The following is a 17,341-nucleotide window of genomic DNA, read 5'->3' as shown; positions in this document are numbered from 1 at the left end:
AACTCCAAATATACAGCAGCAGGCGTGGTGGTCGGGATGGAACCCACGACCTCCTGTACACCAGGCGAGGTAGTTAACATCTCACCATCCTACAAATTGGCAGTCAGGGTCGGTATCGCACCCAGGGCCTCCTCCATACGAGGCGAGGCCGTTAACGTCTCCTCGCCACCGTAGCGCCCCCCAGTGGCAGCTGTCCCTGTGCGGCACACGGTGGCTGAGCACAGCCGGCCTGCCAGCAGGCGGGTGACAGACGGCTGCCAGTAGAGGGGGCCGGTGCTTGCGGCCACGGCAGGCGGCAGCCCGGAGCATGTGCAGGCAGCGGCGAGGGTTGGTGGGTCACCGCGCAGATCGCCTGTGAGACTCCCTCCTGCCCGCGGGTGTCGGGGAGGAGCCAGAGGTCGCAAACGGGTTTTGATTCCTTACCCGTACCCGTACCCGGCCGCACCAGGGTCGCAAACGGGTACCAGTACCCGTACCCGGCTGGGTATGGGTACCCGTACGCTACCCGTACCCTACCCGAAATGAGTGACAAACGGTTACTCACCGGTGACTCACGGCCTACCCGTACCCGGCCGCACCAGGGTCGCAAACGGCTACCCGTACCCGGCTGGGTATCGGGTAGGGTACGCGTATCGGGTACCCGGTTGCGACCTCTGGGAGGAGCCCGTGGCCCCGGCTGTGGCAGGAGAAGGCGGTGCAGCACAAGTGTGGACTCGATGTGTTCCCTCTGTACGCGGATCGAGTGTTGCCCCCTCGCTCGCACGGCGTGTGCTCTCTGGGTGCGCTGGTTCCCCCCCCCCCCCCCCCGCGTGTAAAACGTAGAAAAAAAACTCCGTTGTCTGAAAACATCTTCACGTGTATATATATATATAGAACCGCAGAGCTTGGAGGGCAATCGTTGGGTAGCGACGGCTCCTCGTCACCGCGTGGCTGCTGCTGCCTTCCCACTCCTCGTCAGTGATTCTTCCTCCTTCCCCTGGCGCCTCTGAGTCGTCCTCTCTCTCTCTCTGAGTCGTCCTCTATCTCTCTGAGTCGTCCTCTATCTCTCTGAGTCGTCCTCCATCTCTCTGAGTCGTCCTCCCTCTCTCTGAGTCGCCCTCTCTGAGTCGTCCTCTCTCTCTCTGAGTCGTCCTCTCTCTCTCTGAGTCGGCCTCTCTCTGAGTCGTCCTCTCTCTGAGTCGCCCTCTCTCTCTGAGTCGCCCTCTCTGAGTCGTCCTCTCTCTCTGAGTCGTCCTCTCTCTCTCTGAGTCGCCCTCTCTCTCTCTCTCTGAGTCGCCCTCTCTGAGTCGTCCTCTCTCTCTGAGTCGTCCTCTCTCCTAGTCGTCCTCTCTCTCTGAATCGCCACCACTATAATGATGATGATGATCGTTGTAATATGATTATTCAGTAATGTGCAATCCCCTATTGAGTCATTGGCGAGTGCTGTGTCGTTTCGCGCAAATGCGCCGGGTTTCATGGCCATCCTACTCGACGTTGGGCGAACGTTGAGCCAACGTTGGCAAGCGGTTGGACCAACATTGGCAAGTGGTTGGACCAACGTTGGTTGAACGTTGAGCCAACGTTGGCAAATGATAGCTCGGTGAAGTTGGCTGATACCACCATCGTCGTCGTCGTCGTCATCGTCGTGTGTAAATGTCGAGCAGCAGACGCAGTCCGCTCTAAGACGCGGTGATGTCGATTCTAAATGCGGAGGACCCGGAGACAATCAAACATCCACGCGACCGCGGGGAGAGAGAGAGACACGCAAACTCCACATGCAGCAGCAGCAGGCGTCAGGGATAGAACCCACGACCTCCTGTAGACCAGGCGAGGGAGTTAACATCTCTACAGGGAGAGACACAAACTCCACATGCAGCAGCAGCAGGCGTCAGGGTCGGGATGGAACCCACGACCCCCTGTAGAGCAGGCGAGGTTGTTAACATCTCTACAGAGAGAGACACAAACTCCACATATACAGCAGCAGCAGGCGTCGTCAGGGATAGAACCCACGACCTCCTGTAGAGCAGGCGAGGTTGTTAACATCTCTACAGGGAGAGACACAAACTCCACATGCAGCAGCAGCAGGCGTCAGGGATAGAACCCACGACCTCCTGTAGACCAGGCGAGGTAGTTAACATCTCTACAGGGAGAGACACAAACTCCACATGCAGCAGCAGCAGGCGTCAGGGTCGGGATGGAACCCACGACCTCCTGTAGACCAGGCGAGGTTGTTAACATCTCTACAGAGAGAGACACAAACTCCACATACACAGCAGCAGGCGTCAGGGTCGGGATGGAACCCACGACCTCCTGTAGACCAGGCGAGGTTGTTAACATCTCCCCGCCACCGCGGCGCTCGAGGTCCATTTGGCAGCTGCGGCAGCGGCGCGGTTCGAACCGCAACTGCAGCAGCACTCAGCCGCGACTCGTCACGTGACGACTCGGCAGGTCACGGCCCCGCCCCTCCCCCAGTCCAAGCCCCGCCCATCTACATACAAGCCCCGCCCCTCGCCGTCAAGCCAATCAAGTCCCGCCCTCTCACAATCAAGCCCCGCCCCTCGCCATCAAGCCAATCAAGCCCGCCTTCTCACAATCAAGCCCCGCCCCTCAATATTAAGCCCCGCCTCCTGACAATCAAGCCCCGCCCCTCAATATGAAGCTCTCGCTATCAGGACCCGCCCCTCACCATTAAACCCCGTCTCTCGTATGTCAAGCCCCCCCCCACCCTCCCCCCCACCTCACTCCCCCCCACCCTCCCCCCCACCTCACTCCCCCCCCACCCTCCTCCCCCCACCTCACTCCCCTCTCCCCCATTCCTTTATCCCCCATCCTCAGCCCCCCCCCCCCGTGCCCCCCCCGTGTCCCCGGCCGCACGATTTCGCCTCTCACACTCACGGGGCGATGGCTCTGCACCGGCTGCTGTTCGCGGGCCGCAGATCGCGTCTCTTCGGCAGCAAGGACAGCTGGTGGGGCCGGTCTGTCTACACCACGTGTCTCTCTACACCACCACGTGTCTCTCTGTCTAGAGCACGTGTCTCTCTGTCTAGAGCACGTGTCTCTCTGTCTAGAGCACGTGTCTCTCTGTCTAGAGCACGTGTCTCTCTGTCTAGAGCACGTGTCTCTCTGTCTAGAGCACGTGTCTCTCTGTCTAGAGCACGTGTCTATGTCTACACCACCACGTGTCTCTCTGTCTACACCACGTGTCTCTCTACACCACCACGTGTCTCTGTCTAGAGCACGTGTCTCTCTGTCTACACCACGTGTCTCTCTACACCACCACGTGTCTCTGTCTAGAGCACGTGTCTCTCTGTCTAGAGCACGTGTCTCTCTGTCTAGAGCACGTGTCTCTGTCTAGAGCACGTGTCTCTCTGTCTAGAGCACGTGTCTATGTCTACACCACCACGTGTCTCTCTGTCTACACCACGTGTCTCTCTACACCACCACGTGTCTCTCTGTCTAGAGCACGTGTCTCTCTGTCTAGAGCACGTGTCTCTCTGTCTAGAGCACGTGTCTCTCTGTCTAGAGCACGTGTCTCTCTGTCTACACCACGTGTCTCTCTGTCTACACCACGTGTCTCTGTCTACACCACCACGTGTCTCTCTCTCTGTCTATACCACGTGTCTCTGTCTAGAGCACGTGTCTCTGTCTACACCACCACGTCTCTCTACACCACGTGTCTCTGTCTAGAGCACGTGTCTCTGTCTAGAGCACGTGTCTCTGTCTACAGCACGTGTCTCTCTGTCTAGACCACCACGTGTCTCTCTGTCTAGAGCACCACGTGTCTCTCTACACCACGTGTCTCTGTCTAGAGCACGTGTCTCTCTACACCACCACCAGTGTGTCTGCGCGTGTCGTCTAAGCCATATGTCTCTATGCGGCGTGTCATACCATATGTCTGCACCACGTGCCTGCCGATATCACCTTCATGTTGTATGAAGGAAGGGTCGTTGTCCGAAACGTCGCCTATTATATACACGCTCCTATTTTACCTTCAAGACCACGGTGTCGTAATTGAGACGGATCGTGATCGGTGTTGTTGACTGTGTTTCTGCACCAGTGGCCAATGCAGCAGCAGCAGCACCAGATACATCACCCACTCTCTCTCTCTCTTAGCATGCGTCTCTCTCTCTCTGGGGATATGCGTCTATGGCACTCCATCTACGTCTGTGGCGTGTGTGACTGTAGTGTGTGTGGGGTGTGTGTCTGTAGTGTGTGTCGTGTGTAGTGTGTGTCGTGTGTGTGTGTCTGTGGTGTGTGTGTGTGTCTGTGGTGTGTGTCTGTGTGTCTGTGGCGTGTGTGTGTGTAGTGTCTGTAGTGTGTGTGTCTGTGTGTCTGTAGTGTGTGTGTCTGTGGTGTGTGTCTGTGGTGTGTGTCTAGTGTGTGTCTGTAGGGTGTGTGTCTAGTGTGTGTCTGTAGTGTGTGTGTCTGTAGTGTGTCTAGTGTGTGTAGTGTGTGTCTGTAGTGTGTCTTTAGTGTGTGTCTGTGGTGTGTGTGTAGTGTGTCTGTGGTGTGTGTGTCTATCTGTAGTGTATGTGTAGTGTGGTGTGTGTGTGTGGTGTGTGTGTGTAGTGTCTGTAGTGTGTGTCTGTAGTGTGGAGTGTGGGTGGTGAGTGTGGTGGGGTTGGTGAGTGTGGTGTGGGTGGGGAGTGTGGTGGTGAGTGTGGTGTGGGTGGTGAGTGTGGTGTGGGTGGTGAGTGTGGGTGGGTTGGGTGGTGAGTGTGGTGTGGGTGGTGTGGGTGGTGTGGGTGGTGAGTGTGGTGTGGGTGGTGAGTGTGGTGTGGGTGGTGAGTGTGGTGTGGGTGGTGAGTGTGGTGTGGGTGGTGAGTGTGGGTGGGTTGGGTGGTGAGTGTGGTGTGGGTGGTGAGTGTGGGTGGGTTGGGTGGTGAGTGTGGTGTGGGTGGTGTGGGTGGTGTGGGTGGTGTGGGTGGTGAGTGTGGTGTGGGTGGTGAGTGTGGTGTGGGTGGTGAGTGTGGGTGGTGTGGGTGGTGAGTGTGGTGTGGGTGGTGAGTGTGGGTGGTGAGTGTGGTGTGGGTGGGGAGTGTGGGTGGGGAGTGTGGGTGGGGAGTGTGGGTGGGGAGTGTGGGTGGGGAGTGTGGTGAGTGTGGTGGGGTTGGTGAGCGAGTGTTGGGCGAGCATCGGGTGAGTGGCAAGAGTCGGACCACGTGACGTCACCACCCCCCCACGATCACCCCTCCCCTCTCCCCCACGATCACCCCCCCCCCCCCCCCCCGTTCATTAATGAGCTCTCGGGCAGCTGAGAGATGGGACACGTGGGTGCGATGGCACACGGTGATGGTGATGACGCTCCGGTGATGGTGGTGGTGATGGTACCAGGGTGATGATGGTGGTGATGGTGGTGATGGTGGTGGTGATGGTACCAGGGTGATGATGGTGGTGATGGTGGTGATGGTGGTGGTGATGGCATCACGGTGATGGTGATGACGCCCCGGTGATGGCGAGACGGTGATGGTACCACGGTGATGGTGGTGATGGTACCACGGTGATTGTGGTGGTGGTGATGGTGGTGGTGATGGTGGTGGTGATGGTGGTGATGGTACCGTGGTGATGGTACCACGGTGATGGTGGTGATGGTGGTGATGGTACCACGGTGATGGTGGTGATGGTGGTGATGGTACCACGGTGATGGTGGTGATGGTGGTGATGGTACCACGGTGATGGTGGTGATGGTGGTGATGGTACCACGGTGATGGTGGTGATGACCCCACGGTGATGGTATCACGGTGATGGTGGTGATGGTGGTGATGGCACCACGGTGGTGATGACGCCACGGTGATGGTGGTGATGACCCCATGGTGATGGTGGTGATGGTGGTGATGGTGGTGATGACCCGATGGTGATGGTGGTGATGGTGATGGTGGTGATGGTGATGATGGTGATGGTGGTGATGGTGATGATGGTGATGGTGGTGATGGTGATGATGGTGATGGTGGTGATGACCCGATGGTGATGGTGGTGATGGTGATGGTGGTGATGGTGGTGATGGTGGTGATGGTGATGATGGTGGTGATGGTGATGATGGTGGTGATGGTGGTGATGGTGATGTTGGTGATTGTGATGGTGATGATGGTGATGGTGTTGGTGATGGTGATGGTGGTGATGGTGATGGTGGTGATGGTGTTGGTGGTGATGATGGTGATGGTGGTGATGGTGATGGTGGTGATGGTGGTGGTGATGATGGTGATGGTGATGATGGTGATGGTGGTGATGGTGATGGTGGTGGTGATGGTGATGGTGGTGATGGTGATGATGGTGATGATGTTGATGGTGGTGATGGTGGTGATGGTGGTGGTGATGATGGTGATGGTGGTGATGATGGTGATGGTGGTGATGGTGGTGATGATGGTGATGGTGGTGGTGGTGATGGTGGTGGTGATGATGGTGATGGTGGTGATGGTGGTGATGGTGGTGATGGTGATGGTGATGATGGTGATGGTGGTGATGGTGATGGTGGTGATGGTGATGATGACCCCACGGTGATGACGTGGCGCCTTTGAACCCCGCTCGGGGCCACGCCTGGCTGGGTTCGACTCCCCCGTGCACCGCGGTTCGCGTCAGTGGCGGGCGACGTCTCAACCGGTCCTGGGGGGGGGGGGGGGGGGAGGGAGCCCCCCCACCCCCCCAGCCCCCCCCCCACCACAGCCTGCAGTCACCGGCGTGGTGAAGTATGGTCAAACGGCCCCCTTAGAACCGACAGAGCTTGGTGGGGAGGAGGAGGAGGGGGTGATACCATCATCAAGCAGTGCATTGACCATGGCTGCTGCCGCTGCTGATAATAAGCAATAGGCGACGTTTCGGGCAAAGGTCCTTGCCCGTGCCCGTCTCGTTGGGGAGCTCTGAACCGTCGAACAAAGGCGGCGCCGCGGGGACGTCTGGAACGCTCCTTCCCTTGATTCGACGATTCGGAAGGTCACGCGGCAGATACGAAATGGGACAACATTTCTGTTTGCTGCTGCTGCTCCTGTTGTTGTTGTCGGTATCAAAGTTCAAAAACAATGCTGGAGCCCTTGGCAAAACAAGGTATCGATTTGTTGTCTGGACACGTTGAACACAACTCCCACAAACCTCTCCTGTGGATAATGTTGGATCGCGAAAGCCGCCTCCACTGCGTGTTGAACTGAGCGTGTTTGTCTTTGTGTAACGGGTTCCGGAGACACTTGTAGATGTAACTTCTTTATTACAATACAACACTCCAACAGTCCTGATACTCTGTTACAGCCTAGGTACACAGCCTAGCTACACAGCCTAGATACTCTACTCTGGCTACGCTCTGGACTCGCCCTCACAAGGTCGTAGCGTCGGGAGTTCCAGAGTCCCAGCGCTGGCTCTCACAGCATCCCAGGGTCTTCAGATGGCTGGTCGTGGGTCTTGGGTCTTGAGTTACAACTGGGCCCGATCGTCCAGGGAGCTCCGCTTATATGCCCAGTCCCCAACGAGGGGTGGGGCCGTGTGCGCCACCAGACATCCCACAGAGCACACACAGCCCCCCCCGTTGGCGGCGCCCAGAGGCTTAAGCGTCTGGACCTCCTGGGAACCCAGCGCCTGGCGCCTAGGGGATTACGCGTCTGGACCCACCTGGGAACCCAGAGCCTACAGCAGCCCCTCCCTTCTTATGTCACTACATTACCCTCCTCTATGTAGCCTCCAGCCGTCCCGGCTGTCAATAATTAGAAAGTTTAAATTAACGAAAGGGAGAGAGAGAAGAAAAAAAAATACGCGAGCTTCAACAGGAAAAGAAAAGAGAACAAGAAAGCAACCATAAATACCCTAACCAACCTGTACAACTCTACACTATATACAAGCATCAATCAACAAAAAAGTGAAGCAATGACACGTGAACAAACGACCCGCGGCACACCTAGCCCTCCTCGGGATCCGCATAGAAAACGGGGAATTAACAACAACAAATATACAGATTCCGACGCGTTGGATGCACAACCAACACCGGTAATCGAACCGAAATCACATAATCACCGCATGGATGGCAGGGATCCACACCACCCTGCCAGCCTCCCATCCGTCAGGTGGAGAGAAGGCGAAGACCAACATGTCGAGCATCCCTCTACACGCACTTATCCGGACGTCTGTCTACGTCCCGGGTCGAGAAGTCGTACTTCAGGGCCGACCCATGTACTGGGCAAAGAAGTCGCACTTCAGGGCTGCTCCAGTATCTACATTTTAAAAATATATATATAAAATTTACATGACACAACAAAATAAATCTGCCTGCTCCTGTCCATAAATGGTGGCCGCACGCATGAACCGCATCTCCAAAAGGCATCCCGTGCTTGCGTCCCAGCAGCCCTCAATGAGGACCACCACCGACATTACATGTCAACCGTTTGCACCCCCCGCCTTTCCAACGTGGCGTCTCCATCCTAAAACCGCGCACGTCGGCCATATCGGGGGGGACTTCAACCCAGTCTCTCTCCAATACTCGCATCGCAGCATATAGCTGTACCGACCGATCTGAGACCCAATCTCTCTCCAAGACTCGCATCGCAGCATATAGCTGTACCGACCGATCTGAGACCCAACCTCTCTCCAAGACTCGCATCGCAGCATATAGCTGTACCGACCGATCTGAGACCCAATCTCTCTCCAAGACTCGCATCGCAGCATATAGCTGTACCGACCGATCTGAGACGACCCATTGTTCACTCCCTGCACAACATGCACCCTAACAACTGAGGGATACAGTCCCAACGTAACGGGACAACTACACCTGAACACCACGAATCCCCAGCCCACTGTTTCAACGCGCCTCGGAGTGTTTCAATCTCCGGGCCGTCAGGGTGAGCCTACTGCTCCAGACGTACCACGGAGGGTCTCAACCTCCGGGCCGTCAGGTCAAGCCGTCAGCCATAGCATGACGGGACCACACTCTCCGAGCCATGTGAGCACACAGCCCACTAGGCTAGACATGCCACGGAGTGTTTCAATCTCCGGGCTGTCAGGTCAAGCCGTCAGCCATAGCATGACGGGACCACAACTCTCGTGTTAGACACGCAACACCCGCTGGGACATCCTGGTCAGGATCTGCACCCCAAGATATTTGAGAGCCAGCATGACAATTCCAGTCCTTGGCAGCATGTCACCATCTCAAGATAAATGCCCCATACAGTATATACATCGTTAACAATGACAGCACAAGCTATACATTAACAATCACGAACAAAGCTCAATATAAACCATACATTGTTAACAATCACAAGCAAAGTTTCGCACACACATTGACAACACTCACGAGCGAAGCTCCACACAGTTTACCCAACAACAGTCACGACTCCCCGACGACAACGAAGAAAATATCAACAAAAAATCATTAATCCGGAGCGCGTAAATGTACGAAATGTCAGGGGCCTGGTCTCCCGACCTCCAACCTTTGGCCAGAGCAGCAGAGGCGGCGAGCAGCGAGTCGGTCCATGTGCCGGCCCCGGCGCTGGTTACAGTAAGAATGGCGACCTCACAGTCCGGTCGCAGCGCTGATGACGCGGTATGCTAGGTTGCCAACAGCTGTCACCCGGCGGTGAGGGACGCAGCGCTGATGACGCGGCGTCGTCGGGTTGGCACACGCTGGGCCCGGAAGTGACGTCGCTCCCAGCGGTCACTGCTCCTCTGGTGGAAGTGATGTCATTCCCGGAAGTATCCCTCACATCCGTGGGGGGAATGGCGGCGGCGGGCTCGGGCGAGCGCCGCGCCTCCTCTCTCCCTCCCGCCATCGGCCGCGAGCACCGCAGCTCGCCCCGGAGGGAGGCGGTGGCGCAGAGCAGCTCTGCGCGGCGAAGCAGCGCCTCCTCCATCTCTGCTCCCGACGCTGGAGAGGGGACGGTCGGCGGAGCAGACAGCTGCTTAGCCGGCGGTGCGGCGTTGTTGTCGGCCGGCGGTGCAGCGTCGCTGTCGGCCGGCGTTGGCCGCCCCATCGCTGCCTGCTCCTCTTCATCGCCGTCAGGACTGACGGTACGTGGTTCACCTCTTGTCTCCAACCCCACTTCTGACACCAAATGTAACGGGTTCCGGAGACACTTGTAGATGTAACTTCTTTATTACAATACAACACTCCAACAGTCCTGATACTCTGTTACAGCCTAGGTACACAGCCTAGCTACACAGCCTAGATACTCTACTCTGGCTACGCTCTGGACTCGCCCTCACAAGGTCGTAGCGTCGGGAGTTCCAGAGTCCCAGCGCTGGCTCTCACAGCATCCCAGGGTCTTCAGATGGCTGGTCGTGGGTCTTGGGTCTTGAGTTACAACTGGGCCCGATCGTCCAGGGAGCTCCGCTTATATGCCCAGTCCCCAACGAGGGGTGGGGCCGTGTGCGCCACCAGACATCCCACAGAGCACACACAGCCCCCCCCGTTGGCGGCGCCCAGAGGCTTAAGCGTCTGGACCTCCTGGGAACCCAGCGCCTGGCGCCCAGGGGATTACGCGTCTGGACCCACCTGGGAACCCAGAGCCTACAGCAGCCCCTCCCTTCTTATGTCACTACATTTGCATGTCCACCACACGTACCCGTGTGGCTAATGCAGACTTCGATCCCTTGCTACTAAAGGTTTCTATTTGGTGTTTGGACATCTTTAACACCCCCTGTTTTATTATTTACTCGCTTTCATTTAACTGTCTGGTGTCGTATCCTCAAATCTTGTAACTCAATTTTAAGCCACTTCCAAATGTCATATCGACTGCAAACTTGGTATACGTATGTCATACTGATGACAATACTATATTATAGCGTTGAAAATCTTTTTTTCTATCTTATGTTTCGCCTTGGGTCTAATTGTCCACGCTCAACTCACGTTGGCTGTAAATCACCACGGCCCCTGACGTTATGGCAAGCCTCGGGGCCACTTCCTGGAGTCGTGGAGTTCTGCCATTACTAATACGGTATATTTCATAAAAGCGTGTTTTTTAAAAAGTATTTTTAAATATTACTTATTGCCCGAAAGGGTCAAACGTATTCGTGTTTTTCATACTTTGATACTGGAAAAAAAATATTCCATGATGTAGCTGCTGCTCACGCCGACCTATAAGTGCTCTGACGCGCGTGGCATTGCCCTTGTGCCGGTCGCATTTCGGCGTCCTCCTCCGACCTGACACTGGTGGTGACACCACCTGTCACTCGTGGTGGTGACACTGACACTCGTGGTGGTGACACTCGTGGTGGTGACACTGACACTCGTGGTGGTGACACTCGTGGTGGTGACACTGACACTCGTGGTGGTGACACTGATACTCGTGGTGGTGACACTCGTGGTAGTGACACCGACACTCGTGGTAGTGACACCGACACTCGTGGTGGTGACACCACCTGTCACTCGTGGTGGTGACACTGACACTCGTGGTGGTGACACTCGTGGTGGTGACACTGACACTCGTGGTGGTGACACTGATACTCGTGGTGGTGACACTCGTGGTAGTGACACCGACACTCGTGGTAGTGACACCGACACTCGTGGTGGTGACACTGATACTCGTGGTGGTGACACTCGTGGTGGTGACACTGACACTCGTGGTAGTGACACTCGTGGTAGTGACACCGACACTCGTGGTAGTGACACTGACACTCGTGGTGGTGACACTGACACTCGTGGTGGTGGCACTGACACTCGTGGTGGTGACACTCGTGGTAGTGACACTGACACTCGTGGTGGTGACACTGACACTCGTGGTAGTGACACTCGTGGTAGTGACACTGACACTCGTGGTGGTGACACTGACACTCGTGGTAGTGACACTGACACTCGTGGTGGTGACACTCGTGGTAGTGACACTGACACTCGTGGTGGTGACACTGACACTCGTGGTGGTGGCACTGACACTCGTGGTAGTGACACTCGTGGTAGTGACACTGACACTCGTGGTGGTGACACTGACACTCGTGGTAGTGACACTGACACTCGTGGTGGTGGCACTGACACTCGTGGTAGTGACACTCGTGGTAGTGACACTGACACTCGTGGTGGTGACACTGACACTCGTGGTAGTGACACTCGTGGTAGTGACACCGACACTCGTGGTGGTGACACTGACACTCGTGGTGGTGACACTGACACTCGTGGTGGTGGCACTGTCACTCGTGGTGGTGACACTGACACTCGTGGTGGTGACACTGTCACTCGTGGTAGTGACACCGACACTCGTGGTGGTGACACTGTCACTCGTGGTGGTGACACTGACACTCGTGGTGGTGGCACTGTCACTCGTGGTGGTGACACTGACACTCGTGGTGGTGACACTGTCACTCGTGGTAGTGACACTGACATTCGTGGTAGTGACACTGACACTCGTGGTGGTGACACTGTCACTCGTGGTGGTGACACTGTCACTCGTGGTGGTGACACTGACACTCGTGGTGGTGACACTGTCACTCGTGGTGGTGACACCGTCACTCGTGGTGGTGACACCGTCACTCGTGGTGGTGACACCGACACTCGTGGTGGTGACACCGACACTCGTGGTGGTGACACTGTCACTCGTGGTGGTGACACTGACACTCGTGGTGGTGACACTGACACTCGTGGTGGTGACACTGACACTCGTGGTGGTGACACTGACACTCGTGGTAGTGACACTGACACTCGTGGTGGTGACACCGACACTCGTGGTGGTGACACTGATACTCGTGGTGGTGACACTCGTGGTAGTGACACCGACACTAGTGGTAGTGACACCGACACTCGTGGTAGTGACACTGTCACTCGTGGTGGTGACACTGTCACTCGTGGTGGTGACACTGACACTCGTGGTGGTGACACTGACACTCGTGGTGGTGACACTGACACTCGTGGTGGTGACACTGACACTCGTGGTAGTGACACTGACACTCGTGGTGGTGGCACTGACACTCGTGGTAGTGACACTCGTGGTAGTGACACTGACACTCGTGGTGGTGACACTGACACTCGTGGTAGTGACACTCGTGGTAGTGACACCGACACTCGTGGTGGTGACACTGACACTCGTGGTGGTGACACTGACACTCGTGGTGGTGACACTGTCACTCGTGGTGGTGACACTGACACTCGTGGTGGTGACACTGTCACTCGTGGTAGTGACACTGACACTCGTGGTAGTGACACTGACACTCGTGGTGGTGACACTGTCACTCGTGGTGGTGACACTGTCACTCGTGGTGGTGACACTGACACTCGTGGTGGTGACACCGTCACTCGTGGTGGTGACACCGTCACTCGTGGTGGTGACACTGACACTCGTGGTGGTGACACTGACACTCGTGGTGGTGACACTTGTGGTAGTGACACTGACACTCGTGGTGGTGACACCGACACTCGTGGTGGTGACACTGATACTCGTGGTGGTGACACTCGTGGTAGTGACACCGACACTAGTGGTAGTGACACCGACACTCGTGGTAGTGACACCGACACTCGTGGTGGTGACACTGTCACTCGTGGTGGTGACACTGTCACTCGTGGTGGTGATACTGACACTCGTGGTGGTGACACTGACACTCGTGGTGGTGACACTGACACTCGTGGCGGTGACACTGACACTCGTGGTGGTGACACTGTCACTCGTGGTAGTGACACTGACACTCGTGGTGGTGACACTGACACTCGTGGTGGTGACACTGACACTCGTGGTGGTGACACTGTCACTCGTGGTGGTGACACTGACACTCGTGGTGGTGACACTGTCACTCGTGGTGGTGACACCGTCACTCGTGGTGGTGACACCGTCACTCGTGGTGGTGACACCGTCACTCGTGGTGGTGACACCGACACTCGTGGTGGTGACACTGACACTCGTGGTGGTGACACTTGTGGTAGTGACACTGACACTCGTGGTGGTGACACCGACACTCGTGGTGGTGACACCGATACTCGTGGTGGTGACACTCGTGGTAGTGACACGACACTAGTGTAGTGACACGACACTAGTGGTAGTGACACCGACACTCGTGGTGGTGACACTGATACTCGTGGTGGTGACACTGACACTCGTGGTGGTGACACTCGTGGTGGTGACACCGACACTCGTGGTGGTGACACTGACACTCGTGGTAGTGACACTCGTGGTAGTGACACCGACACTCGTGGTAGTGACACCGACACTCGTGGTGGTGACACTGATACTCGTGGTGGTGACACTGACACTCGTGGTGGTGACACCGACACTCGTGGTGGTGACACTGACACTCGTGGTGGTGACACTGATACTCGTGGTGGTGACACTGACACTCGTGGTGGTGACACTGACACTCGTGGTGGTGACACTTGTGGTAGTGACACTGACACTCGTGGTGGTGACACCGACACTCGTGGTGGTGACACTGATACTCGTGGTGGTGACACTCGTGGTAGTGACACCGACACTAGTGGTAGTGACACCGACACTCGTGGTAGTGACACCGACACTCGTGGTGGTGACACTGTCACTCGTGGTGGTGACACTGTCACTCGTGGTGGTGATACTGACACTCGTGGTGGTGACACTGACACTCGTGGTGGTGACACTGACACTCGTGGCGGTGACACTGACACTCGTGGTGGTGACACTGTCACTCGTGGTAGTGACACTGACACTCGTGGTGGTGACACTGACACTCGTGGTGGTGACACTGACACTCGTGGTGGTGACACTGACACTCGTGGTGGTGACACTGTCACTCGTGGTGGTGACACCGTCACTCGTGGTGGTGACACCGTCACTCGTGGTGGTGACACCGACACTCGTGGTGGTGACACTGACACTCGTGGTGGTGACACCGTCACTCGTGGTGGTGACACCGACACTCGTGGTGGTGACACTGACACTCGTGGTGGTGACACCAACACTCGTAGTGGTGACACCGATACTCGTGGTGGTGACACTCGTGGTAGTGACACCGACACTAGTGGTAGTGACACCGACACTCGTGGTAGTGACACCGACACTCGTGGTGGTGACACTGATACTCGTGGTGGTGACACTGACACTCGTGGTGGTGACACTCGTGGTGGTGACACCGACACTCGTGGTGGTGACACTGACACTCGTGGTAGTGACACTCGTGGTAGTGACACCGACACTCGTGGTAGTGACACCGACACTCGTGGTGGTGACACTGATACTCGTGGTGGTGACACTGACACTCGTGGTGGTGACACCGACACTCGTGGTGGTGACACTGACACTCGTGGTGGTGACACTGATACTCGTGGTGGTGACACTGACACTCGTGGTGGTGACACTGACACTCGTGGTGGTGACACTCGTGGTAGTGACACTGACACTCGTGGTGGTGACACTGACACTCGTGGTGGTGACACCGACACTCGTGGTGGTGACACCGTCACTCGTGGTGGTGACACCGTCACTCGTGGTGGTGACACCGACACTCGTGGTAGTGACACCGACACTCGTGGTGGTGACACTGACACTCGTGGTGGTGACACCGACACTCGTGGTGGTGACACCGACACTCGTGGTGGTGACACCGTCACTCGTGGTGGTGACACTGATACTCGTGGTGGTGACACCGACACTCGTGGTAGTGACACTGACACTCGTGGTAGTGACACTGACACTCGTGGTAGTGACACTGACACTGGTGGTGGTGACACTGACACTCGTGGTAGTGACACCGACACTCGTGGTGGTGACACTGTCACTCGTGGTGGTGACACTGACACTCGTGGTGGTGACACCGACACTCGTGGTAGTGACACTGACACTCGTGGTAGTGACACTGACACTCGTGGTGGTGACACTGTCACTCGTGGTGGTGACACTGTCACTCGTGGTGGTGACACTGACACTCGTGGTGGTGACACTGACACTCGTGGTGGTGACACTGACACTCGTGGTGGTGACACTGTCACTCGTGGTGGTGACACTGACACTCGTGGTGGTGACACTGTCACTCGTGGTGGTGACACTGACACTCGTGGCGGTGACACTGTCACTCGTGGTGGTGACACTCGTGGCGATGACACTGTCACTCGTGGCGGTGACACTCGTGGCGGTGACACTGTCACTCGTGGCGGTGACACTGTCACTCGTGGCGGTGACACCGTCACTCGTGGCGGTGACACCTGTCACTCGTGGCGGTGACACCGTCACTCGTGGCGGTGACACCGTCACTCGTGGCGGTGACACCGTCACTCGTGGCGGTGACACCGTCACTCGTGGCGGTGACACCGTCACTCGTGGCGGTGACACCGTCACTCGTGGCGGTGACACTCGTGGCGGTGACACTGTCACTCGTGGCGGTGACACTGTCACTCGTGGCGGTGACACTGTCACTCGTGGCGGTGACACCGACACTCGTGGTGGTGACACCGTCACTCGTGGCGGTGACACTGTCACTCGTGGCGGTGACACTGTCACTCGTGGTGGTGACACTGTCACTCGTGGCGGTGACACTCGTGGTGGTGACACTGACACTCGTGGCGGTGACACTGACACTCGTGGTGGTGACACTCGTGGTAGTGACACTGTCACTCGTGGTGGTGACACTGTCACTCGTGGCGGTGACACTGTCACTCGTGGTGCTGACACTGTCACTCGTGGCGGTGACACTCGTGGCGGTGACACTGTCACTCGTGGCGGTGACACTGTCACTCGTGGCGGTGATACTGTCACTCGTGGCGGTGACACCGACACTCGTGGTGGTGACACTGTCACTCGTGGCGGTGACACTGTCACTCGTGGCGGTGACACTGTCACTCGTGGCGGTGACACTGTCACTCGTGGCGGTGACACTCGTGGTGGTGACACTGACACTCGTAGCGGTGACACTGTCACTCGTGGCGGTGACACTGTCACTCGTGGTGGTGACACTGACACTCGTGGCGGTGACACTGTCACTCGTGGCGGTGACACTGTCACTCGTGGCGGTGACACACCGGCCCATCAAGAGGAGGCTGCCGCTGTGTCCTCTGGTGGAGGCTGATGAGTCTCAAAGACATTGTCCACATCTCGCGTGATCATGGTCGGAGCATCTTTTGTTCGCGTGTACCGCGCGTGGCTAAGGGGCCGGCCATAAATAACGTCACGCACCTGGGGGGGGGGGGTTCAGACATTTGTGACGATGTGTGACGAGGGAGGGGGGGTGTTTGAGAAATGTGACGTCACATCAAAATGCGCAACTTTAAATAAATAGACAACACGTTCTTCTTAATTAAATAGACTTTTCAAACACATTCCTGCGGAGGGAGCTGGTAGGAACGTTGGGTTGCTCGTTCAATGGCCAGGGTCAACGGCGGCGTGGTGTATTCCGCAAATATGCCCGACTGTGAGGGCGGGCACAAGCCGGCGTGAGTAGGTTAAACGTTGAATTTTATAAGTGTGCAGCGGTGTTTATTGAAGGCACGGCAATTACAATTTGTTTTAAACAG

At 56.7% G+C, this 17,341-nt stretch overlaps 1 protein-coding gene across 1 annotated transcript in view; it reads left to right on the top strand.

Annotated features, from left to right (window-relative positions):
• Positions 1 to 2,867: 2,867 nt before the first annotated feature.
• Positions 2,868 to 17,341, top strand: part of LOC133356447 (SRSF protein kinase 2-like) — a 40,956-nt gene continuing 26,482 nt past the window's right edge. Inside the window, exon 1 of the mRNA XM_061573979.1 lies at positions 2,868 to 2,945. Within this exon, the coding sequence (XP_061429963.1) occupies positions 2,881 to 2,945 (65 nt within the window). The 5' untranslated portion in view covers positions 2,868 to 2,880. The remainder of the gene's footprint in view (positions 2,946 to 17,341) is intronic.

The sequence above is a fragment of the Lethenteron reissneri genome, chromosome 54 (assembly GCF_015708825.2).
Source record: "Lethenteron reissneri isolate LAM-NWPU_2019-01 chromosome 54, ASM1570882v1, whole genome shotgun sequence".
NCBI classification, from domain to species: Eukaryota; Metazoa; Chordata; class Hyperoartia; order Petromyzontiformes; family Petromyzontidae; genus Lethenteron; species Lethenteron reissneri.
The sequence above is the reverse complement of the archived record's forward strand: the minus strand, read 5'-3'. Positions and strand labels throughout refer to the sequence as shown.